The 18,229-nt window shown below is 40.0% G+C and overlaps 1 protein-coding gene across 1 annotated transcript in view; it reads left to right on the forward strand.

Annotated features, from left to right (window-relative positions):
* cunh1orf35 (chromosome unknown C1orf35 homolog) overlaps nucleotides 1-18,193 on the forward strand; it is a 35,094-nt gene extending 16,901 nt beyond the window's left edge. The window contains exons 5-8 of the mRNA XM_043687941.2: nucleotides 5,873-5,945; nucleotides 8,528-8,610; nucleotides 17,003-17,125; nucleotides 17,936-18,193. Coding sequence (XP_043543876.2) covers nucleotides 5,873-5,945; nucleotides 8,528-8,610; nucleotides 17,003-17,125; nucleotides 17,936-17,972 — 316 coding nt within the window. The 3' untranslated portion in view covers nucleotides 17,973-18,193. The remainder of the gene's footprint in view (nucleotides 1-5,872; nucleotides 5,946-8,527; nucleotides 8,611-17,002; nucleotides 17,126-17,935) is intronic.
* The last annotated feature ends 36 nt before the right edge of the window (nucleotides 18,194-18,229 follow it).

An 18,229-nucleotide genomic window follows, 5' to 3' on the forward strand; every position in this document is an offset into this window, starting at 1 on the left:
GAAACCACGTCTCCACCTGCTCGAGGAAAAGTCCTATTTTCACCAATCTATCTACATCAATCTACAAAACTGAAATTTCCCCATTCCTGAAACCATTTTTGTTATTTTTTTGCATCCTTTCTAAAGCCTCTGCATTATTTCTACAATGTGATGCCCAGAACTGGATACTGCTCCAACTGAGATTGAACCAATGACTTCCTTGCTTTTATACTCTGTACTTTTTATTTGTTCAACCCATATTTGGATTGCGTGAACAGTTTTGTTCTCCTTACGATAATTGCATTCATAGCAGTTCATTGAAGATTGATTTGACTTGTTCCTGGAATGGTGGACTGTTGTTTGGAGTTTAGAAGGATGAGAGGTGATCTTACTAAAATGGATCTTCGGGGACCTGGATATGGTGGATGCCAGGATGATACTTTCTTATATTGGGGAGATTATAACTAGGAGGCACAGTTTAAGACTAAAAGACCTCAATTTTAAGACTGAGATAAGCGGAATTTTTTTTGTGAAAGTCATTAGTCTGTGGAATTCTCTTTTGCAGGAAACTCTGGGAGCTGGGTCCTTGTATTTATTCAAGGAACAGTTTGATTTTTGATCGAGTTAATCGAATCTTACAGGGCTCAGATAGGAAAGTGTAGTAGAGACCCCAGACAGATCAACCATAATAGTTTTGGGTGGTGATGTAGGCTTGAAGGGCAGAATGGCCTACTTCTGCTCTTATGTCTAAACCCCAGGCTGCCATAAGGCTTATTTATTGCTTTCTCTCTTGCCTTACCATCTTTAATGGTTTACGCACCAATATCCTTGGGGCCCTTTGTTTCTGAAACCCATTTGGAATCTTTTCCTTTATTTTATGTTGCCTCACCTCATGCATCCTAACTAAATGTATTGTTTCACACCTTAAGTTCCATCAGTTATATGACTGCCCATTTGACTAGAATGTCTTCTGTTGTCTTGATGTCTATCACTATCCTCCATGGGGTGTCCTGACTTTGCCATCTGTGGTTAGATTCGATTTAATATTCTCTTATGTCTTGTTATTGACTGTAAGGAATGTATGCTTTCTCAGATCACTGTGTAACAGAATAGGTTATATTTTAAACTTTATTGCATCTCTAAATGGGCTAAGAACTTTTTCCGTTCTCCCAGTTCTTTTATTTTGTATCCCCCCTATCCTTTACCTCCCTAGTGGAGCCTGTACTTCCAGCCATTCAGGCCCTAATTCAGGCACGGTGGCACAGTGGTTAGCACTGCTGCCTCACAGCGCCAGAGACCCGGGTTCAATTCCCACCTCAGGCGACTGACTGTGTGGAGTTTGCATGTTCTCCCCGTGTCTGTGTGGGTTACCTCCGGGTGCTCCGGTTTCCTCCCACAGTCCAAAGATGTGCAGGCTAGGTGAATTGGCCATGCTAAATTGCCCGTAGTGTTAGGTAAGGGGTAAATGTAGGGGTATGGGTGGGTTGTGCTTCGGCGGGGCGGTGTGGACTTGTTGGGCCGAAGGGCCTGTTTCCACTCTGTAATTAATCTAATCTAATCTAATCTCTGAAAATACCCCTGAATTGTCTCCCTACCCAATTTTCATCTGTCTCTATCTTAAAGCTTTTGGTCACTTGCCCTAATGTCATCCCATTGCAATTGTGTGCCCTGCTACACACTGTCAAAGTGTCTTGGGAAGTTTTGCCATGTTAAGGTGAAGGGTGGAAGGTATAGGGGAGATGTCAGGGGTGGGTTCTTTACCCAGAGAGTGGTGGGGGCATGGAATGCGCTGCCTGTGGGAGTGGTAGAGTCAGAATCTTTGGTGACCTTTAAGCGGCAATTGGATAGATACATGGATGGGTGCTTAAGCTAGGACAAATGTTCGGCACAAAATCGTGGGCCGAAGGGCCTGTTCTGTGCTGTATTGTTCTATGTTCTATGTTAAATGGCACTGTGAAATTACAAGTTATGTGACTGGCCTAATCTTGGCCATGGCAATAATGGATGCGACGCATTTTAAGACTTTATCTTCTTTAGAAGAGGATAGCTTAGCAAAATTGCCACTTTTAACTTGATTTCTCATCAGAAAGGACGTGCACAGACATCCTGGGACTGGCTGTAATCCTTTGCCTTGGGATGCCATAGTCGACATGCCTGCTAATAGTTCTTGCTTTTAGCAATGAACCATGGCTATTTGTAATAGGTGTGGACAAGATCTGGGAGCCTGTACCCGAGAACAGGCTTTTTTCTTTGAGAAAAGCAGAGAGAACCACTATGATTGACTACCTATTATGTCAGTGATTCTGTAAAATTATAGGGTATAACTATCCTGTTTATATTGTAACAGGGCGGCACGGTGGCACAGTGGTTAGCACTGCTGCCTCACAGCACCAGAGACCTGGGTTCAATTCCCGCCTCAGGCGACTGACTGTGTGGAGTTTGCACATTCTCCCCGTGTCTGCTTGGGTTTCCTCCGGGTGCTCCGGTTTCCTCCCACAGTCCAAAGATGTGCAGGTAAGGTGAATTGGCCATGCTAAATTGCCCGTAGTGTTAGGTAAGGGGTAAATGTCGGGGTCTGGGTGGGTTGCGCTTCGGCGGGTCGGTGTGGACTTGTTGGGCCGAAGGGCCTGTTTCCACACTGTAATGTAATCTAATCTAATATCATTGATACTGCTTTCATGATTTTCAAATAAATCAAATTGTGTTTTGTAAAATCAAATTGTGTTTTGTAAAAGCAAATACATTTGGCAGTTGAAAGATTCCAGAAAGATGAATCACTGTTTCTCTGTTTCCTTTGGCTGAGGGAGAAATGTTGTCACAAAACACTGAACTCTATGCTCTTCTTTACGTCTTGTCACGTGTAGGGTTCAATTTTATTTTCAGGGGCTCCTCTTGAGAGCCTTTCAGGGCTACATTTTTGATTTTCACAGGCTTCTTGTTCAGTTTCCCGTACTACTTTATTTGATTAAGCCATTTTGTAACAATACAAAATTCCCTCCCAACTTCTGTCAGTAAAAATATTATAATACTTGAATTTCCAGAAGGCATCTGGCAGGCTGCCACACCCTCATGGTATAGGAAGTAATATATTTGGTTGGCAGAAAATAGGGTGTGCATAAATTGGACTTTGCTTAATTGACAGGATGTGATATATGGAATCCTAAAGGGCATCAGCTTTTTACATTTTATATCAATGACATAAATGAGCAGAATTAAGGTCTGGTAGCTAAATTTATAAGTAGGAAGGACAAAAAGATGAGTGGAAAAATATGTTGTGAAGAGGACTTGAGGTTTAGTGAGTTGGTAAAAAATTGGCATAAGGAGTGTTATGCATAATTGTTCTGAATTCCACACTTTTATCTATCCTTGATAACCTTTTCTAAACTAGAATCTATCTGCTGCTGTCGTTAAAAATATTTGATGACCTCACAACCACAATCTTCTGACAGTTTCAAAGTCACACAAGACAGTGTTAAAACAGTGTTCTCTGGATCTTGACTCACCCATAAAAGTAAACACCTTTTCCACATCCTCTTTGTCAAAATCGTTCAGGATCTAAAAGTGTCAATCGACTTACCACTTGATCTTCTAAACTCCAGTTGATCCAAAGTTTCTTGGTTTCAACATCATAACCCTCGTATATACTTCCTGCAATGTATTTGCATCCTTTCTTGAATACGGAAGCTAAAACTGCACACAGTATTCAAGATGTGGTCTCACCAATACCTCTGTATAATACTGAAGAATTGCATCCTTCCTTTTGAATTCACTTACCCTTGTAATAAAGGATAACATTCCATTAACCTTAATTACTTGCTGTACCTGCTTACTAAATTTATTTAAACTCATGAACTAGAACATCTAGATCCATCTACACCTTGGAATTCTGTAGTCCGGTACTGTTCTTTCTGAAGTGGCCAACTTCATATTTTCTCTCATTATAATTTATCAATTGGTTGCTTGCTCACTTGCTTTACCATCAATATCTCACCCCATTCTTATGACATCTTAACAACATACTTTCCCACCTATCTTTTGTGTCATCTGAAAATTTAGCAATAATGCCTTAGCTCCCCTCATTTAATTCATTAATATAAATTATAAAAAGTGCACTCATAACCTGGCCAAACAGGTTGGATATCAATTCGCAAATCTTTCCAACATGTTCCAGTGCCAGACAGTAAGTGTGGGAGAAATCTGTGGTCAGACTGGCAATGACAAATATTAGAACCTCCATCATCAATATCTGTAACTCCACATGGCAGCATACTTGCAAAAGTCCACTTTGCCACAACATGTCTGGCTACCTGAGTGTAACACTTCAATGGTTGGGTAAGTAAATTATTCTTAAAAAGGGGTCTTATTAGTGGAGTGATAATGTTTCCAGGGCAGAAGGCCCAAATTCAATCCCACCTGCCCCTGATTATATATACAGGGAAACTTGAATTTGGTATGGAGTGTATTGCACATAGCAGTCCATTGTAATAGGCTATTAAGATGACTTATGGACTCTGAGACCACCTCTATTTTATGTGACCGTGAGGATTCAGTGTTCCCTGTGTACACAGCTGTGAACTTTTGCAGAACCATGTTCATGATTTGAAGAGGCTTTCGCTTAATTTTTGTTTAAACTTCAGCCTCATAATCCAGTTCTTTTGTCACCCAGTATGCAGAGGGGCAGGCAGATTGAAGGATTTCTTGGTACATCACAGCTGATTGGCACCATGGGACCTGCAGTGCATTGGATGTATTGTCACCCCAAAAGTAAATTCAATTCATGGTTCCCTTAAATAATTTTATTTTTGTTGCAGGGCCCCTTTCAGGACACGATACTCTTTACTTGGTTTATTTTAGTTTGGTCTTTCAGAAGAGTATGAAGGAAATTTAAACTTCTTTCCTCTTTTCTGTCTACATCTATTGTTCCTGGAGAGGAATGTTGAAGTCCTTAATCATGGATCACAATCCAATTTTAGTTATGTTCTGAAAGCTTAAATTGAATTTTGATTTTTATTTCAAAGTCCCTTTAATTTGGTTAGTTTTGTTCATTTTGCTTTCATAGGAATAGAAAGAGAAACATTGATCTGATTATATTCACCTCTTCTGTGGTTATATACATGAACATGTGGTACAGGACACGGAGCAAGTACATTGAGTCCGTTGATATGTTTGAGACCTCCCCTGACCAGTGGGCATCACAGGGGCTGGAGAATATTATCACTTTTTCTCTGTTCCTAAAATAACAATTTAACTTGATTTTGCAATGTTGCTTTAAAGTTGTGATAGGTTAGAGTGCCCCTTTAAAAGCTAGTCACTTGTTAATTTAATTTCTTTTAATTTACATTGGTTTCAAAAGAAAAATGTGTTGACATCAGGGTATGATGGAGTTAAAAGGTGTGCGCTTGGTAATGTTTTGCTGTCCAAGTTAATGTTAATACTGAGCAAAGATTAGCAGCTGTACTATTTTTTGTCAACTTAAATAAAATATTTGAGAGGATCTTGTTCCAACTGTGCTGTCACTTTCTTACCTCAGTGAGGAAGAAGGCACTTTGGTGGATCCATCTTGATGGAGGTTTGCAAACATTTTGATGAGGAGAGTGATCTGGCACTTCAGAGAGCTTAATTTCCCCTCCTCTGCAATCTCCAAACATGTTTGAATTTTGTTGCTACTATGATTTGAGTGTTGCAGAGGAATCCTTTGCATCTGTCACTCATCTGCTTCCAGTTCATGTAGATCTGGGATCAATCTCTCAAAGGGAGAGCAAGGTGTTTACCTGTCATGTATGCTCAGTTCATTGATAGCGCAAAGGAAAACTATTTAAGGTAAAATAAGGAACTAGTGAGGGTAAACTAGTATCTAATAATTAGCTGTTCAAACCTGCTTGCTTCTTTATAGTGGGACCGCGTCCAGAATGATGCTGACCAGAGAGGACCGTGAGGCGGTTAAGCTTGGACTGGCTGTTTTTACGGTAGGCATGATTCAATTAAATGTTTTACTGTGATAAGAGGCTGAGTTACCAATGAGAAAATTATGCAGAAGTTTGCAGAATCTTGGTTGGGCCTCAGCGTGTATTGACTTTAGAAGTGTGCATGTTCATAAGAATGGTATTGAGGCAATAGAAACATTGAAAATTATGTTACAGTGAGGAAGGTGGAAATGCACCTCTGCTTGACCCAATTTGTACTCTATTGGGTTTGTGGCTCTGGTATGGATCACGGCTTGCGTAACAGCATGAAGCAGGCAGAGAATGGTGGCATTTGAGGAGGATATTTCACAGTCAACAGAGTTGAGGGCCTTTGTGAGATTGAAGAAGACCACGTACACAGGTTGGTGTTGTACTTTTCTTGGATTTGTCACACATTGAAAATAATGTCCATTGTACCTCTTGATTGGTGGAAGCAGCATTGAGACTCTGGGAGGAACTTTCTAGCACTGGGAAGAGATGGTTGAGGAGGATTCTCTCTCTCTCTGAGAATCTGATAGTGTGGTGGGCACTAGGGAAATCCCTCTGTAATGTCCACAGTCTGACCTGTTTCCTTTCCTGAAGATAGTTACAATTAGGGGGTATCTGTGAGATCTCCCAGCTTGGTCTCTTCCTTCCAGACAAGGGCAATGAGGTTGTGGTCATGCCTCTCTGCCATATTTTGGTACTTCAGGATTTCCATCAATGCACTAGGTTTTGTTATTTTTCAGGGTCAGATGGCTTTTTTGGCCTCATGGTGGATTGGAGGTGTGCTGAGATGGCGAGAGGTAGAGTGTTGCAGATGGTGTTGAAATCACTTGTGTCGAACGCTGCACCTTGGTTGAGGAGATCCTCGGAAAGCTTGCTCAAGTGGGCATTTACGGTTTTTTAGAATGACTTTGACTCTCAGTGGAGTAAATCTCTGTCTACTTGTGCTGAAGATGCCATGCACGTTGTGGTTGTCAGCAACTTGATGAATTTTCTGCACTCTTCCCACTCACCATCTATTTAGATCATAGCTTCTGTTTTTGCACCTCACCTTTCAGTTGCCACAGGTGTGTTTCCTCTCACTTGTGTTTTTGTGGAGCTGCTAGTTTAGGGAGGCCTTGTTTTTGTGGTGTAGGAACTACTGGATTACCTGATCTAAACATCATTTTTCTGCTGCCTCTTGATACCTCTCGACATCTTTAGTGTCTAGAAATCTATCCCTCAAATATATTGAGTGAATTGGTGTTCACAACACGTGGTATAGAGCTACACAGATTTACCATTCTGTTTGAAGACATTTCTCCTCACTTTGGTCCTAAATCACAGAATTGTTACAGTGTGGAAGGAGGCTATTTGGTCCAGTGTCTCTGCACTGTCTGTCTGAACATTGTGGCTTCGAGCCAACTCCTTTTTTCCTATAACTCTGTATGTTGTTTTTATTTAAGTAATTATCCACTGTCCTCTTGAATGTCTCCATTGAATCTGCTACCACCACACTTCCAGGCAGTGTATTCAAACCTGGCCCACTGAAAAAGTTTTCTCTCCTTTCAATTGCTGCTTTTGCAAACATTTTAAAACTTGCAATCGTCTTGATCTTATACAAGCAGGAAGATTTTCCTGTATACTCTGTCTGGACCCTTATGCTTTTGAGAACTACTATCAAGTCTTCTCTAAGAGAAACAGTTTTAACTTCTCCAGCCTAGTGGTATATTTCTACAGTTCTCTGCACAGTTTCTATATATTCAGGAGGCTTTCTGATGTGATGATACTTTGGCGTTATATATGAAGAGAGGTTGAGAAAGAGGTGACGTGCAGCTGCTTGGATTGTTTAAACGTTGGAGCAATAGTAGAAGCCTGATAGGGTGGGTTCAAACTCCCAAGGAACCAGGATTTTAGTTTAGCTTTCAGTAGCTGTTGGGGTTGTGACAGCTGTTACATCTCTTTCTCGTGCTCTCTCTTGTGCTTTGCTACAGCTACATATGAGACAATCTGTTACTAAACTTCCCTTTACCAAGTGTGTGCTTGTAGGATGTTGCTATATTGGAAGAGTTAATGAGTACAGCTTGTTCTGCTATAACCTGTGTTTCATTAATGTGATTGACAAAATGGGGACACTATTTCCACAGTGCAATCTTTTAAAATGTTTGTTAGCTGTAATGCAATTACATCACCAACACTTTAAGCTCTGTTTCTAAAGGTTTTTTTTATAATGTGGGGTTGCACAAGAACACAACCATTGCATTATAGAAGAACTACCTGTAGTGCATTATTATTTTAAATATTTTGATCGAGTTACTGTTAAGCCAATTCTCTTTTTGTCTTTATTTTAACCATTGTGTATGAATAGTGTGTTTTGTTTCAAGCTTGATAGTTTGACCAATTGAATTGGATCCGGAACACAATGTCTGGCACTTGCCTTTCAAAATAAGAAATGGTCAGGGTCTGGGCTATCTCCTTGATGTATTTTGAGGGGGTTTAGTCTGTCCGTAACACTGGTACTATGTCAGTATTTGCAGGATTCCATGGGTCTGTGCCAGTATATTCTGAGAGATCTGCAGTTTATTTTCAATATTCTGAAGTTCCTTTCTCTCTTGTTATAGCACCACAAATTTGACGACACCAGCAAGTCATCAAGCCAGAAGCGGAAATCAGAGCCACATTCTGGAGAACCTGAGACCCTGAGGTGGGTAGTTTGGGATATCTGGTGCTGACCAGTGGTCTGAATGGCTGCATTTTCTTTTTACACTTCATGGCAGTGCTTCTGGCAATCAGAGGCAACTTGCCAACCGTTCAATATTCTCCTCTTAAGCAGTGTAAATTGTTATTTCTTTGAAATTTGGTGCTCTTGTGATTTGCTATTCTTGTGATTGACTTAATGAGTGTGTGATGAAAATCTTTGACAGCATACTAATATTCAAATTCTGTACTACCAAGCAACTAATCATTTGTTATTGAATGTTAATATTGAATATTTTTGTATTTTTAAAAAATTTGCAATTACTTAGATTCCATCTCTAACTAGCAGTATTCACCAGCCAATTAACTGAAGACCTTTGCTTTTCCCTGTGATGACTGAGTGTGGGACAAATGGCCTGTGGTTAGTCCTTGTTGAAAAAATTAGAATGACATCAAAAAGTCTGAGTTCATTGGCTGGTAGTAGAAAGGGAGAATTTTGAAGGCAGAAAGGTCAAGCCAAATATCCGACCTGATGCGCACACTTCTTATCAGGACAGAGTATGTATTATTTGATTGTAGCCTATTCTATACTCTAGTTTTAACCTCGATAAAGTTAATGTGAGTACTAGATAACATGAAAAAAAGCAACATAAGTGAACAATATAACTAAATTACAGGCCAATTTATCTTAAATATTTTTCTGATGACAAATGTTAACATCTTTGAAGAATAGGTTCTAACACTTGGATATCTTCGATATAATTAGCAGATTTGTAAAAGGGAAATGTTTAAATATTTATTAGAGTTCTTTGGAGAAGTAACTTTTGGATAAAGGGGAACTAGTGGATGTACAGGTACACAATTCTTTATCCGAAATCGTCAGGGCCAGCTGTTTTCCAGATTTTGAAGTTTTTCAGATTTCGGAACAAATATTGTACCCCCTGTAGAGTCCAGGGCAGCACTCCATAATCAAACATCAATAATGCAGCAAAAACATATGAATATGTGGGCGGCATGGTGGCACAGCAGCAGCACTGCTGCCTCACAGCGCCAGAGACCCGGGTTCAATTCCTGCCTCAGGCGACTCTGTGTGTGGAGTTTTCACATTCTCCCCATGTCTGCGTGGGTTTCCTCCCACAGTCCAAAAATGTGCAGGTTAGGTGAATTGGCCATGCTAAATTGCCCGTAGTTTTAGATGAAGGGGTAAATGTAGGGGAATGGGTCAGGGTGGGTTACGCTTCGGCGGGTCGGTTGGACTTGTTGGGCCGAAGGGCCTGTTTCCACACTGTAAATAATCTAATTCACACTAAGTGGGATACATTAAGACTAGAAATACTAATACAGTTTACTTATAGAGTAATATACTGATAAATGAATACATTGACCATAAATACTCGAGGACATTTTATTTCCAGAAAAAACATTCCACAAAATGTCAACATCCACGCTTCAGCACTATGGCAGACAGCATTTTTGAGAGACTTCTTCAAGTGTCATCTGTCTCGTTAATATAGTTTTCTGTCTAAGCAATCTCTCTCTCATTAACTGCCATAATCTCTTGCTCACTGATAAATGAACATTGTTCAAGGCCAGCAATGAATTGATCACACATTTTCACCATATTGTTTATGGGGATTTTTTTCAACTGTGTTCACAAAGTCGTTATCATCATCACTACTATCCTTTAATGCTTATCTGTATTTAACACCATTTCAGCAATTTTCCCATTGCTCGAGGAATGCATGACAGGTGCATCATCGTCAATGTTCAGCATTTCTTCGAAGTCAGCTTCCTGTAATTAATTTACACTTGTCTGATAAATTTTATGCATAAGTTACAAAGTTTGCTCTCATCTTTTTCTCTTCAGTGACACAAAATCCTTCAAAGTCTTCATTTGTAGGTTTATTTACATCAAACATTATTGCAGGCCACAGGCTGTGCCAAGCATTTGCTCATGTTGATTTATCAACATCCTTCCAAGCATTAGCAACTGCATAAATGGCATCCTTAACTCTAAACTATTTCAAGAAGTCTTGTATTCTTACCCCGCTGTTAACTGCAGCAAGCGTCCAGCTTTAAAAACAGTTGTTATGCTTGTTGTTCATGGAGCATAAAATTCCTTGGGTCACAAGGCTGTAATACAGATGTCATATTAGGGGACGAGTAAATGCTGAAAACATTACTTTTCACAAGTCGCCCAGGAACAATAAAATTATACAGTTTTCTTCCAGTCCAGCTTGCCTGCAATGAGCCTGTGCTGCTGGTGTGAAGTGTTTACTGAACCAGTTGCAAATATTTCTTAGGTTATCCATGCATTCTTGTTCGCATAATAATGCGCAGCTAAATGGTGTATACCTTTCAGACATCTCGGATGTTTGCTTTTTCCAATCACAGCCAACTTCATCTTATGTGTACCTGCAGCATTGGCACACCCAAGAATATTTAACCTGTCCTTAAAATCTGTTCGTGCTCTCTCAACAGCCATTGTTAATGTTTTTCTAGGGACGTAGTGCTAATAGAGTTTCATCAACATTGTAAATTTGTTCAGGACCTAAGGCTTTTGTCAGATATTATGGCAAAAGCCTTTTCACCACAGATTTTCAGATATTTTACACCATGGTTTCTTAACTTTTGAATATTGACACACACCTTCCATGTTCAGTTCTTTAATGATATTTTCTAGCTTGTTTCATGACCAACAAACCAGTCGGTGGCAAAAGTTCACTTAGTTGTCGAATCGACTCCAACCAAAGTTAAGATCTGCATTTTTTTGCCCTCTGCAGCGTTTTCCTATTTTTCATTAGTTCATGATAGTCACTGTTGCCATAAAACTTTAGTAACTTCTCTATTTCTTTCAATCATATATAGTGGTAGTTCTGACACCATATTCTTCAGTAAGTCACAGCACAGACACATCATGATCAAGCTTCTGCACTAACTCCACATTCTGCGTTATTGATAATAAGAAAAAGGAAGCATCTGACATTATCTGCAGCTCTGTTGGCATTTTTACAGTGAAATTGAGACTGAAATTGAACACAATGTGGAAAACAAAACACAATTAACACCTGCCTGTGCTGGGCCTCACCGCCATGTGGGTCGAGTGGGTGTGAACTTCGACCACCAAACAAACCTTATTACGCAGGCATGACTGATGCTCCACACACCACGAAAAGCAACTTCGTAGCTTTTTGGATAAAGAATAGTGTACCTGTGTTGTATTTGAGATTTCCAGAAGGTGTTTGATCAGGTGCCACATCAAGCTATTCTGGAAGATAAAAGCTCATAGTATAGGGAGTAAGATTGGCTAGTGAAAGGGAAGCAGAGTAGGAGTAAATTGATCTTTTTTAGGCTTGCAAGATGTCATGAGATTGCCATAACGGTCATTGCTGGGGCCTCAACTCTACAATGATTGGGATGAAGGGATTGCAGGTTTGGTAGTTCAGTTTGCTGATGGACAGAGATAAGTAGGAAAATGAGTTGTGAAGAGAAGATAAGGAGCCTACAAAGGGATCTATCAAGTGGGCAAATGGAGTACAATGTGGCAAAGTGTAAAACTGTCCTTTTTGGTAGAAAGACTATAAAAGCAGCTTATTATCTAAATAATGAGAGGATGCAGAGATCTCGGTGAACGAGTTAATGAATCACAGGTTACTGTGCAGATATGGCAAATAATCTGGAAAACTAATCAAATGTTATGTTTCATTGTGAGGGCAACTCAATGCAAGAATAAGGAGGTTATGTTTCAGCTATACTTAAAATTTGCATTGCTAAGACTGTATGAATAGTACTGGCCGTTGCACTTACGGAAAGGTGTTAATACATTGGAAGTAGTTGAGAGAAACTTTACTAGACTAATACCTGGAATAAGTGGATTGCTTGAGGAAAGGTTAGACAAGCAAGGCCTTATCCTCTCAAATCCTCTCATACAGCAGAGAAACAAATCTGACTTCCCAATCTGACCTAGTTCCGTTTATCATCATTTGGCCCTACCTATTCATATACCCATTTAAATGTTGTAATTGTACTCTCCTCTATCACTTCCTCTGGCAACTCATTCCATACATATACCACCCTCTTGGGGGAGAATCTAGAACTGGAAGTCATAGTTTGAAAATAAGGGGCTGCCTAGTTAAGACATGCAAAATTTTTTTTTTGGTTGAATGTTTGGAAGGTACTCAAAAGACAGTGGACGCAGAATATTTACCTCTGCCGTAAAAAAATATCTAGATTGTTGATTACCAAGATGATAAATTCAGGAGTGTAGACTGGAGGTTAAAATCAGAACTTAGTTAAAGAGCTGAGTGGTCACCTCTTGGTTGTATGTTGAACCTAATTATTTGATTCTGATCATGGGCTCTGACTCTCCACACCAGGGCAGCTAACCCTTCCCACAACGCTTGTTGAATTAAGGTCCTTCCCAATCAACTTTTGCTGCAATCTTAATATAAATCATCTCTAATCAGTCGAGACTCCTATCCGGAGAGGTTAGCAACACTTGGATCTCTGTGAGAATTCCTCAAGAGGAAATCAGAATCCTGTGTCTTACGAATTGCAACTTGAACATTTTACTGGATACAAACATTTTATCATTCCTATATCTGAACACTTGGGATTTTTTTGTCGAAGGCTTAATTCAGTAGTAGTATGTCACTCTGACTGGCATCACTGTTTCCTGAAATGATGTGACCCTGCAATATCACAGGGGAGAACCACTCTTTAAAGATGGAAATGAAGTATTATCTTGTGTTGAATGCAGACGAGCTTTCTCATTCTTACACCCAATTCTTCTTTGTCCAGGGGTTCCAAATAACAAATCAACCAATTAACACTACACACTAGAAATACAACCATGATCTAGTATAAAAATCACAAAACACCAGATAGTACTCCAAATAGTATTCTGAAAGCTTATATGTTCAAAGAAACCTGCTGGCCTATAATCTGTGTGATTTTTAACTTAGTCATGGGAGACTGATTAGCAAGGTTAGATCTGGAATACAGGGAGAACTAGCCATTTGGATACAGAACTGGCTCAAAGATAGAAGACAGAGGGTGGTGGTGGAAGGTTGTTTTTCAGACTGGAGGCCTGTGACCAGTGAAGTGCCACAAGGATCGGTGCTGGGCCCTCTACTTTTTGTCATTTACATGCGAGCATAAGAGGTACAGTTAGTGAGTTTGCAGATGACACCAAAATTGTAGGTGTAGTGGACAGCGAAGAGGGTTACCTCCGATTACAACAGGATCTTGACCAGATGGGCTAATGGGCTGAGAAGTGGCAGATGGAGTTTAATTCAGATAAATGCAAGGTGCTGCATTTTGGGAAAGCAAATCTTAGCAGGATTTAATGGTAAGGTCCTAGGGAGTGTTGCTGAACAAAGAAACCTTGGAGTGCAGGTTCATATCTCCTTGAAAGTGGAGTCGCAGGTAGATAGGATAGTGAAGAAGGCATTTGGTATGCATTCTTTTATTGGTCAGAGTATTGAGTACAGGACATGTGAGGTCATGTTGTGGCTATACAGGACATTGGCTAGGCCACTGTTGGAACATTGCCTGCAATTCTGGTCTCCTTCCTATCGGAAAGATGTTGTGAAACTTGAAAGGGTTCAGAAAAGATTTACAAGGATATTGTCAGGATTTGAGCTAGAGGGAGAGGCTGAACAGACTAGGGCTGTTTTCCCTGGAGCACCGGAGGCTGAGGGGTGACCTTATAGAGGTTTACAAAATTATGAGGGGCATGGATAGGATAAATAGACAAAGTCTTTTCCCTGGGGTTAGGGAGTCCAGAACTAGAGGGCAGAGGTTTAGGGTGAGAGGAGAAAGATATGAGACCTAAGGGGCAACTTTTTCATGCAGAGGGTGGTACATGTATAGAATGAGCTGCTAGAGGAAGTGGTGGAGGCTGGTACAATTGCAACATTTATTTGGATGGGTATATGAATAGGAAGGGTTTGGAGGGATATGGGCTGGGTGCTGCCAGGTGGGACTAGATTGAATTGGGATATTTGGTAGGCGTGGATGGGTCAGACTGAAGGGTCTGTTTCCATGCTGTACATCTATGACTCTGTGGAGGTGCCAGTGTTTGACAATCTAGTATAGCATAACCAGCAGCAACTATGATACTTTTGGACTGCCTTAAGTTTATAGCTACTATTTTCTTTGTCTACCATTGTTATATTTGGCCTTGGCCCCATCTGTTTCACCCAAATGTCTTGCAGCAACTTATCCTTCTACTACTAGATGCCCTTCACTCGTCAGTACTTGTAATCTTCCATTCTCTGTAATGCAGAAGATCTTCAAAAAGAATCATTTCCTCAAAATTGAACATGTGTCAAAACCAAAGGACTGTCTGCATAACAATAGTGCATAATATACCTTAAACATTAAAACAGACTCTGGAATTTCTTTCTTGAAATGATTCTTTTAATAACCCCTCAAACTACATAATTGACTATTCATCTTAAATATATCAAATAGTGACACTGTCTTGTTGGCTTTAACATTTTTTTTTTGGAAACTGTCTAAAAACCATATTAAGATCTTCAGTCTCCAGGTCTGTTACATACAACCCCAGAAATACATTATTTTTCATTTTACCCTTTTTCCTTGTAATGAAAAGCCAAAGCCATTCCTTACTTTTTGGTAAGGAAAAGGACTCGGGTGAATATCTCTACAATTCATGCACTCTTGGAATTAGAGCCAAACAACAGTAGATACCCAGAATACAAGATTCTATAGTGTGACTTAGTCATTTTAACAAAGCCACTTAGAGCTTTGCTACTGCATGAAACTAACATTACCTTCGGTTTTATCTTCCCATGAAAACAAGATTAATCCTCTGCTCCATCGGTCAATATACTGATTCCTATGTTGAGTTAAGGAGCAGATGACTGAGATTTACAAGGTTTTTATAGTAAATCTATACCTTAGGAAATAGCAGAAACTGATGTTTGTACTAATGGCCCTTTGCTCTGTCCAAAAGCCAGCACTCCATTGAGGAAGAGCACAGCAGTTTTTCCACTTTTCTCGATCTAGTCATTACATACCTTTGGAGCAGAAATAGGCACACTACCACTGTGCCTCATGAACCCTCTATCCCCTTTTTTTTCCCTCCTGTTATGTCCAGAAGTACTGTTGCACAACTGAACAGGTTTTCCCACATTACCAAATCACTTATGGTATTTTCCCTCAACGACCACTAGTAAATCTAGTGTTTTCCAGTCAATTCATTTGCATACAAAACCACTTAAGAGTAATGTGGGGTTGCAGGGACCTAAATCAAAATGAAGTTTCTAAGGGGAGGCAAAGCACACCACCTCCACAATGTCCACCTCTCTTAGAAGACATTAAGAATGTTGTTAGACACTGCATGCTGCTTCTCCAGAGACACCCAGGTATGAATTTCAAAAATCCAGTTAAACTTCAATAGGTAAAATTGTCATAGACCCACCAGTTGTCTCTGAGTTGGACTAATGTGAGGGTCACATGCCTTAGGCAAGGGAAGAGATTGAGAAGGGAACTTTCATGGCATTCCCAGCTGATGCATGAATTGAGCCAATAGTTTTAGCTGCACTCTGCATAAACTGTCATCTCTCCCTTTAAGTAGATAATTTTCTAATCCAATCTATGCAGAAATATTATATAGCTGGAGTGGGTGGGGCTGAGGTAGATACTGCCACAGAGTTAAAGAGGGTAAGTGCTTTTTCTCCCCCCCACTGGGTATTTTAAAAATCCTGTTTGTTCAGTTAGTCAATTACAAGTACAGCCTACCAGGGGCAATGCAACAACAAAAGTGAAGGAAGAGAGAGATTAGTGTTGGGAAAGTAAAGATGATATTTCATCCACGATGATGCTGACTCCTTTGCTTTGTGAGTGTTCGTGGACACTGCATGCCTCCTCTTCAGGTACATTAGATCGTGAAATTAGCACAGAAAAGGAGATTAGATCTTTGGCAATTTTTAGCTAGGCAGAGGAGCAGACTGATAAACTGCCTCAGTCTACTATTACACAGGAAGAATTCAGTCCCTTTTTGAAAACCCAACACTAAGTCACCCAAATAATCAACTAAAATAATTAAACCAGCAAAGATTAGCAAGAGAGGGAACAACTTTGAAATGTATTTGGAGGCAAAAATAATGCACCCCACATCCTGCAATGCTAACACCCCTCTAAGCCTCAGGAGTGTTAGGTTAAAGTGGTGGCTTCTAAAGGTACTTTAGGGTATGCAGAGGATATGAAGCTTGTTTTCACATAAGTGCTTTCAAGAAGGAATTGAGAGCCTGGTTAGTCAGACAGTAATGTTCTAAAGTGGTGGTTGGGCTGGTGTTTTAATTTCAGATCAGATCTGCATGAGCTTGTATATGTTTCAGTTTTACTAGTCTGTTGATCCCAAACTCTAGGTTTGAGGGCCAGAAACGACACAAGAAACAGAAAAACAGCAAAAAGAAGAAAAAGGAAAAGAAGAGAAAAAAGCACAAGAACCGAACAAAGTCACCACCACGGGTGTCAAGCCATCGCGACAGGTGGATGGAATGGGCTGGGGGGGGTCGGAAAGAGAGGGGGTTAGGGGTAGAGGGAGAAGGAAGGAGGAGGAAAGAATCACCCAATGCATCTTAATTGGGAGCGAGCAAACAAATGCTGTCACTCGGAAAGGATCTTTTAAGTTGCGAAATAAGAAATGTGTCACTGGATGGCAGTTCCTAGATGAACCACAATTCTCATTCTAACCAGCCATAATAGTTCACTGAACAGATCAGGGTTAGTTTACAAAAGGCAACATCACTTTAACTCTGCAATAGTTAGCATGTCAGATTAGGATTTGTTTTTTTTTAAAAAATGTTGAGGCATGTTGGTTCACTTAATGTAAATGAGTTTTACACTAACCTCTGCTGTAACCAGTGCAAGTATTTGGTCCTGTGATTTTAAACCACATTTCCAAACTTTGTGGCAGAAATTACATTGTGAGCTTCCCCTCCAAGCAGTACTCCAGACTACCAATAGTGAGGGATTCTTTTGAAATTCATTTACAAAATAATCCTTATGCTCAAAAAAACAGGTCTGCTGAGCTTTTCCAGTAATGGAGAGAAATGATTCTATTTACCACAGCCAGTTCTCCCCCCTCCCCACAGTATTCCCTCAGGATTATATTCAAGCAAAGCAACCAGTTTGAGTGTATCTTGACCAATCAGGAGTTTTGTGTTAAATTGTTACAATTTTGTACTTTGACCGCTTGACATTTGTCTTAATGCACAATTTAAATATTAGAATGGGGCCACACTGCAAAAATTCAGAAGTATCTTATTCTATCATCTTCTAACCCACTGATTTTCCAGGAAATACCATTCATCTGAGCAGAAGACAACAGCATAACATGGATTCTTCTGGGGGAGAGTGGAACTTCTAAATCAGCAGACAAAAGAATGAAGATCATGATTTGACTCTTAAGTGGCATAACAACTGAACTTAATTTGCAAATGTGTTTGTAGGTATGAAATGTTTATACAACATTCTCTTAATCTGTAGTGGCTAAGCACTCAAGTTGTAAATATTTATGCAAACACAATGAAGTTAAATAAACTATTTGTACACACTTTTGCCACTCTTGGTCAATTGTCACCAAAAATGGG

The sequence above is a fragment of the Chiloscyllium plagiosum genome, unplaced genomic scaffold (genome assembly GCF_037043375.1).
Source record: "Chiloscyllium plagiosum isolate Xiang-an unplaced genomic scaffold, Cpla_swu_hap1 HiC_scaffold_4, whole genome shotgun sequence".
Lineage (NCBI taxonomy): Eukaryota > Metazoa > Chordata > Chondrichthyes > Orectolobiformes > Hemiscylliidae > Chiloscyllium > Chiloscyllium plagiosum.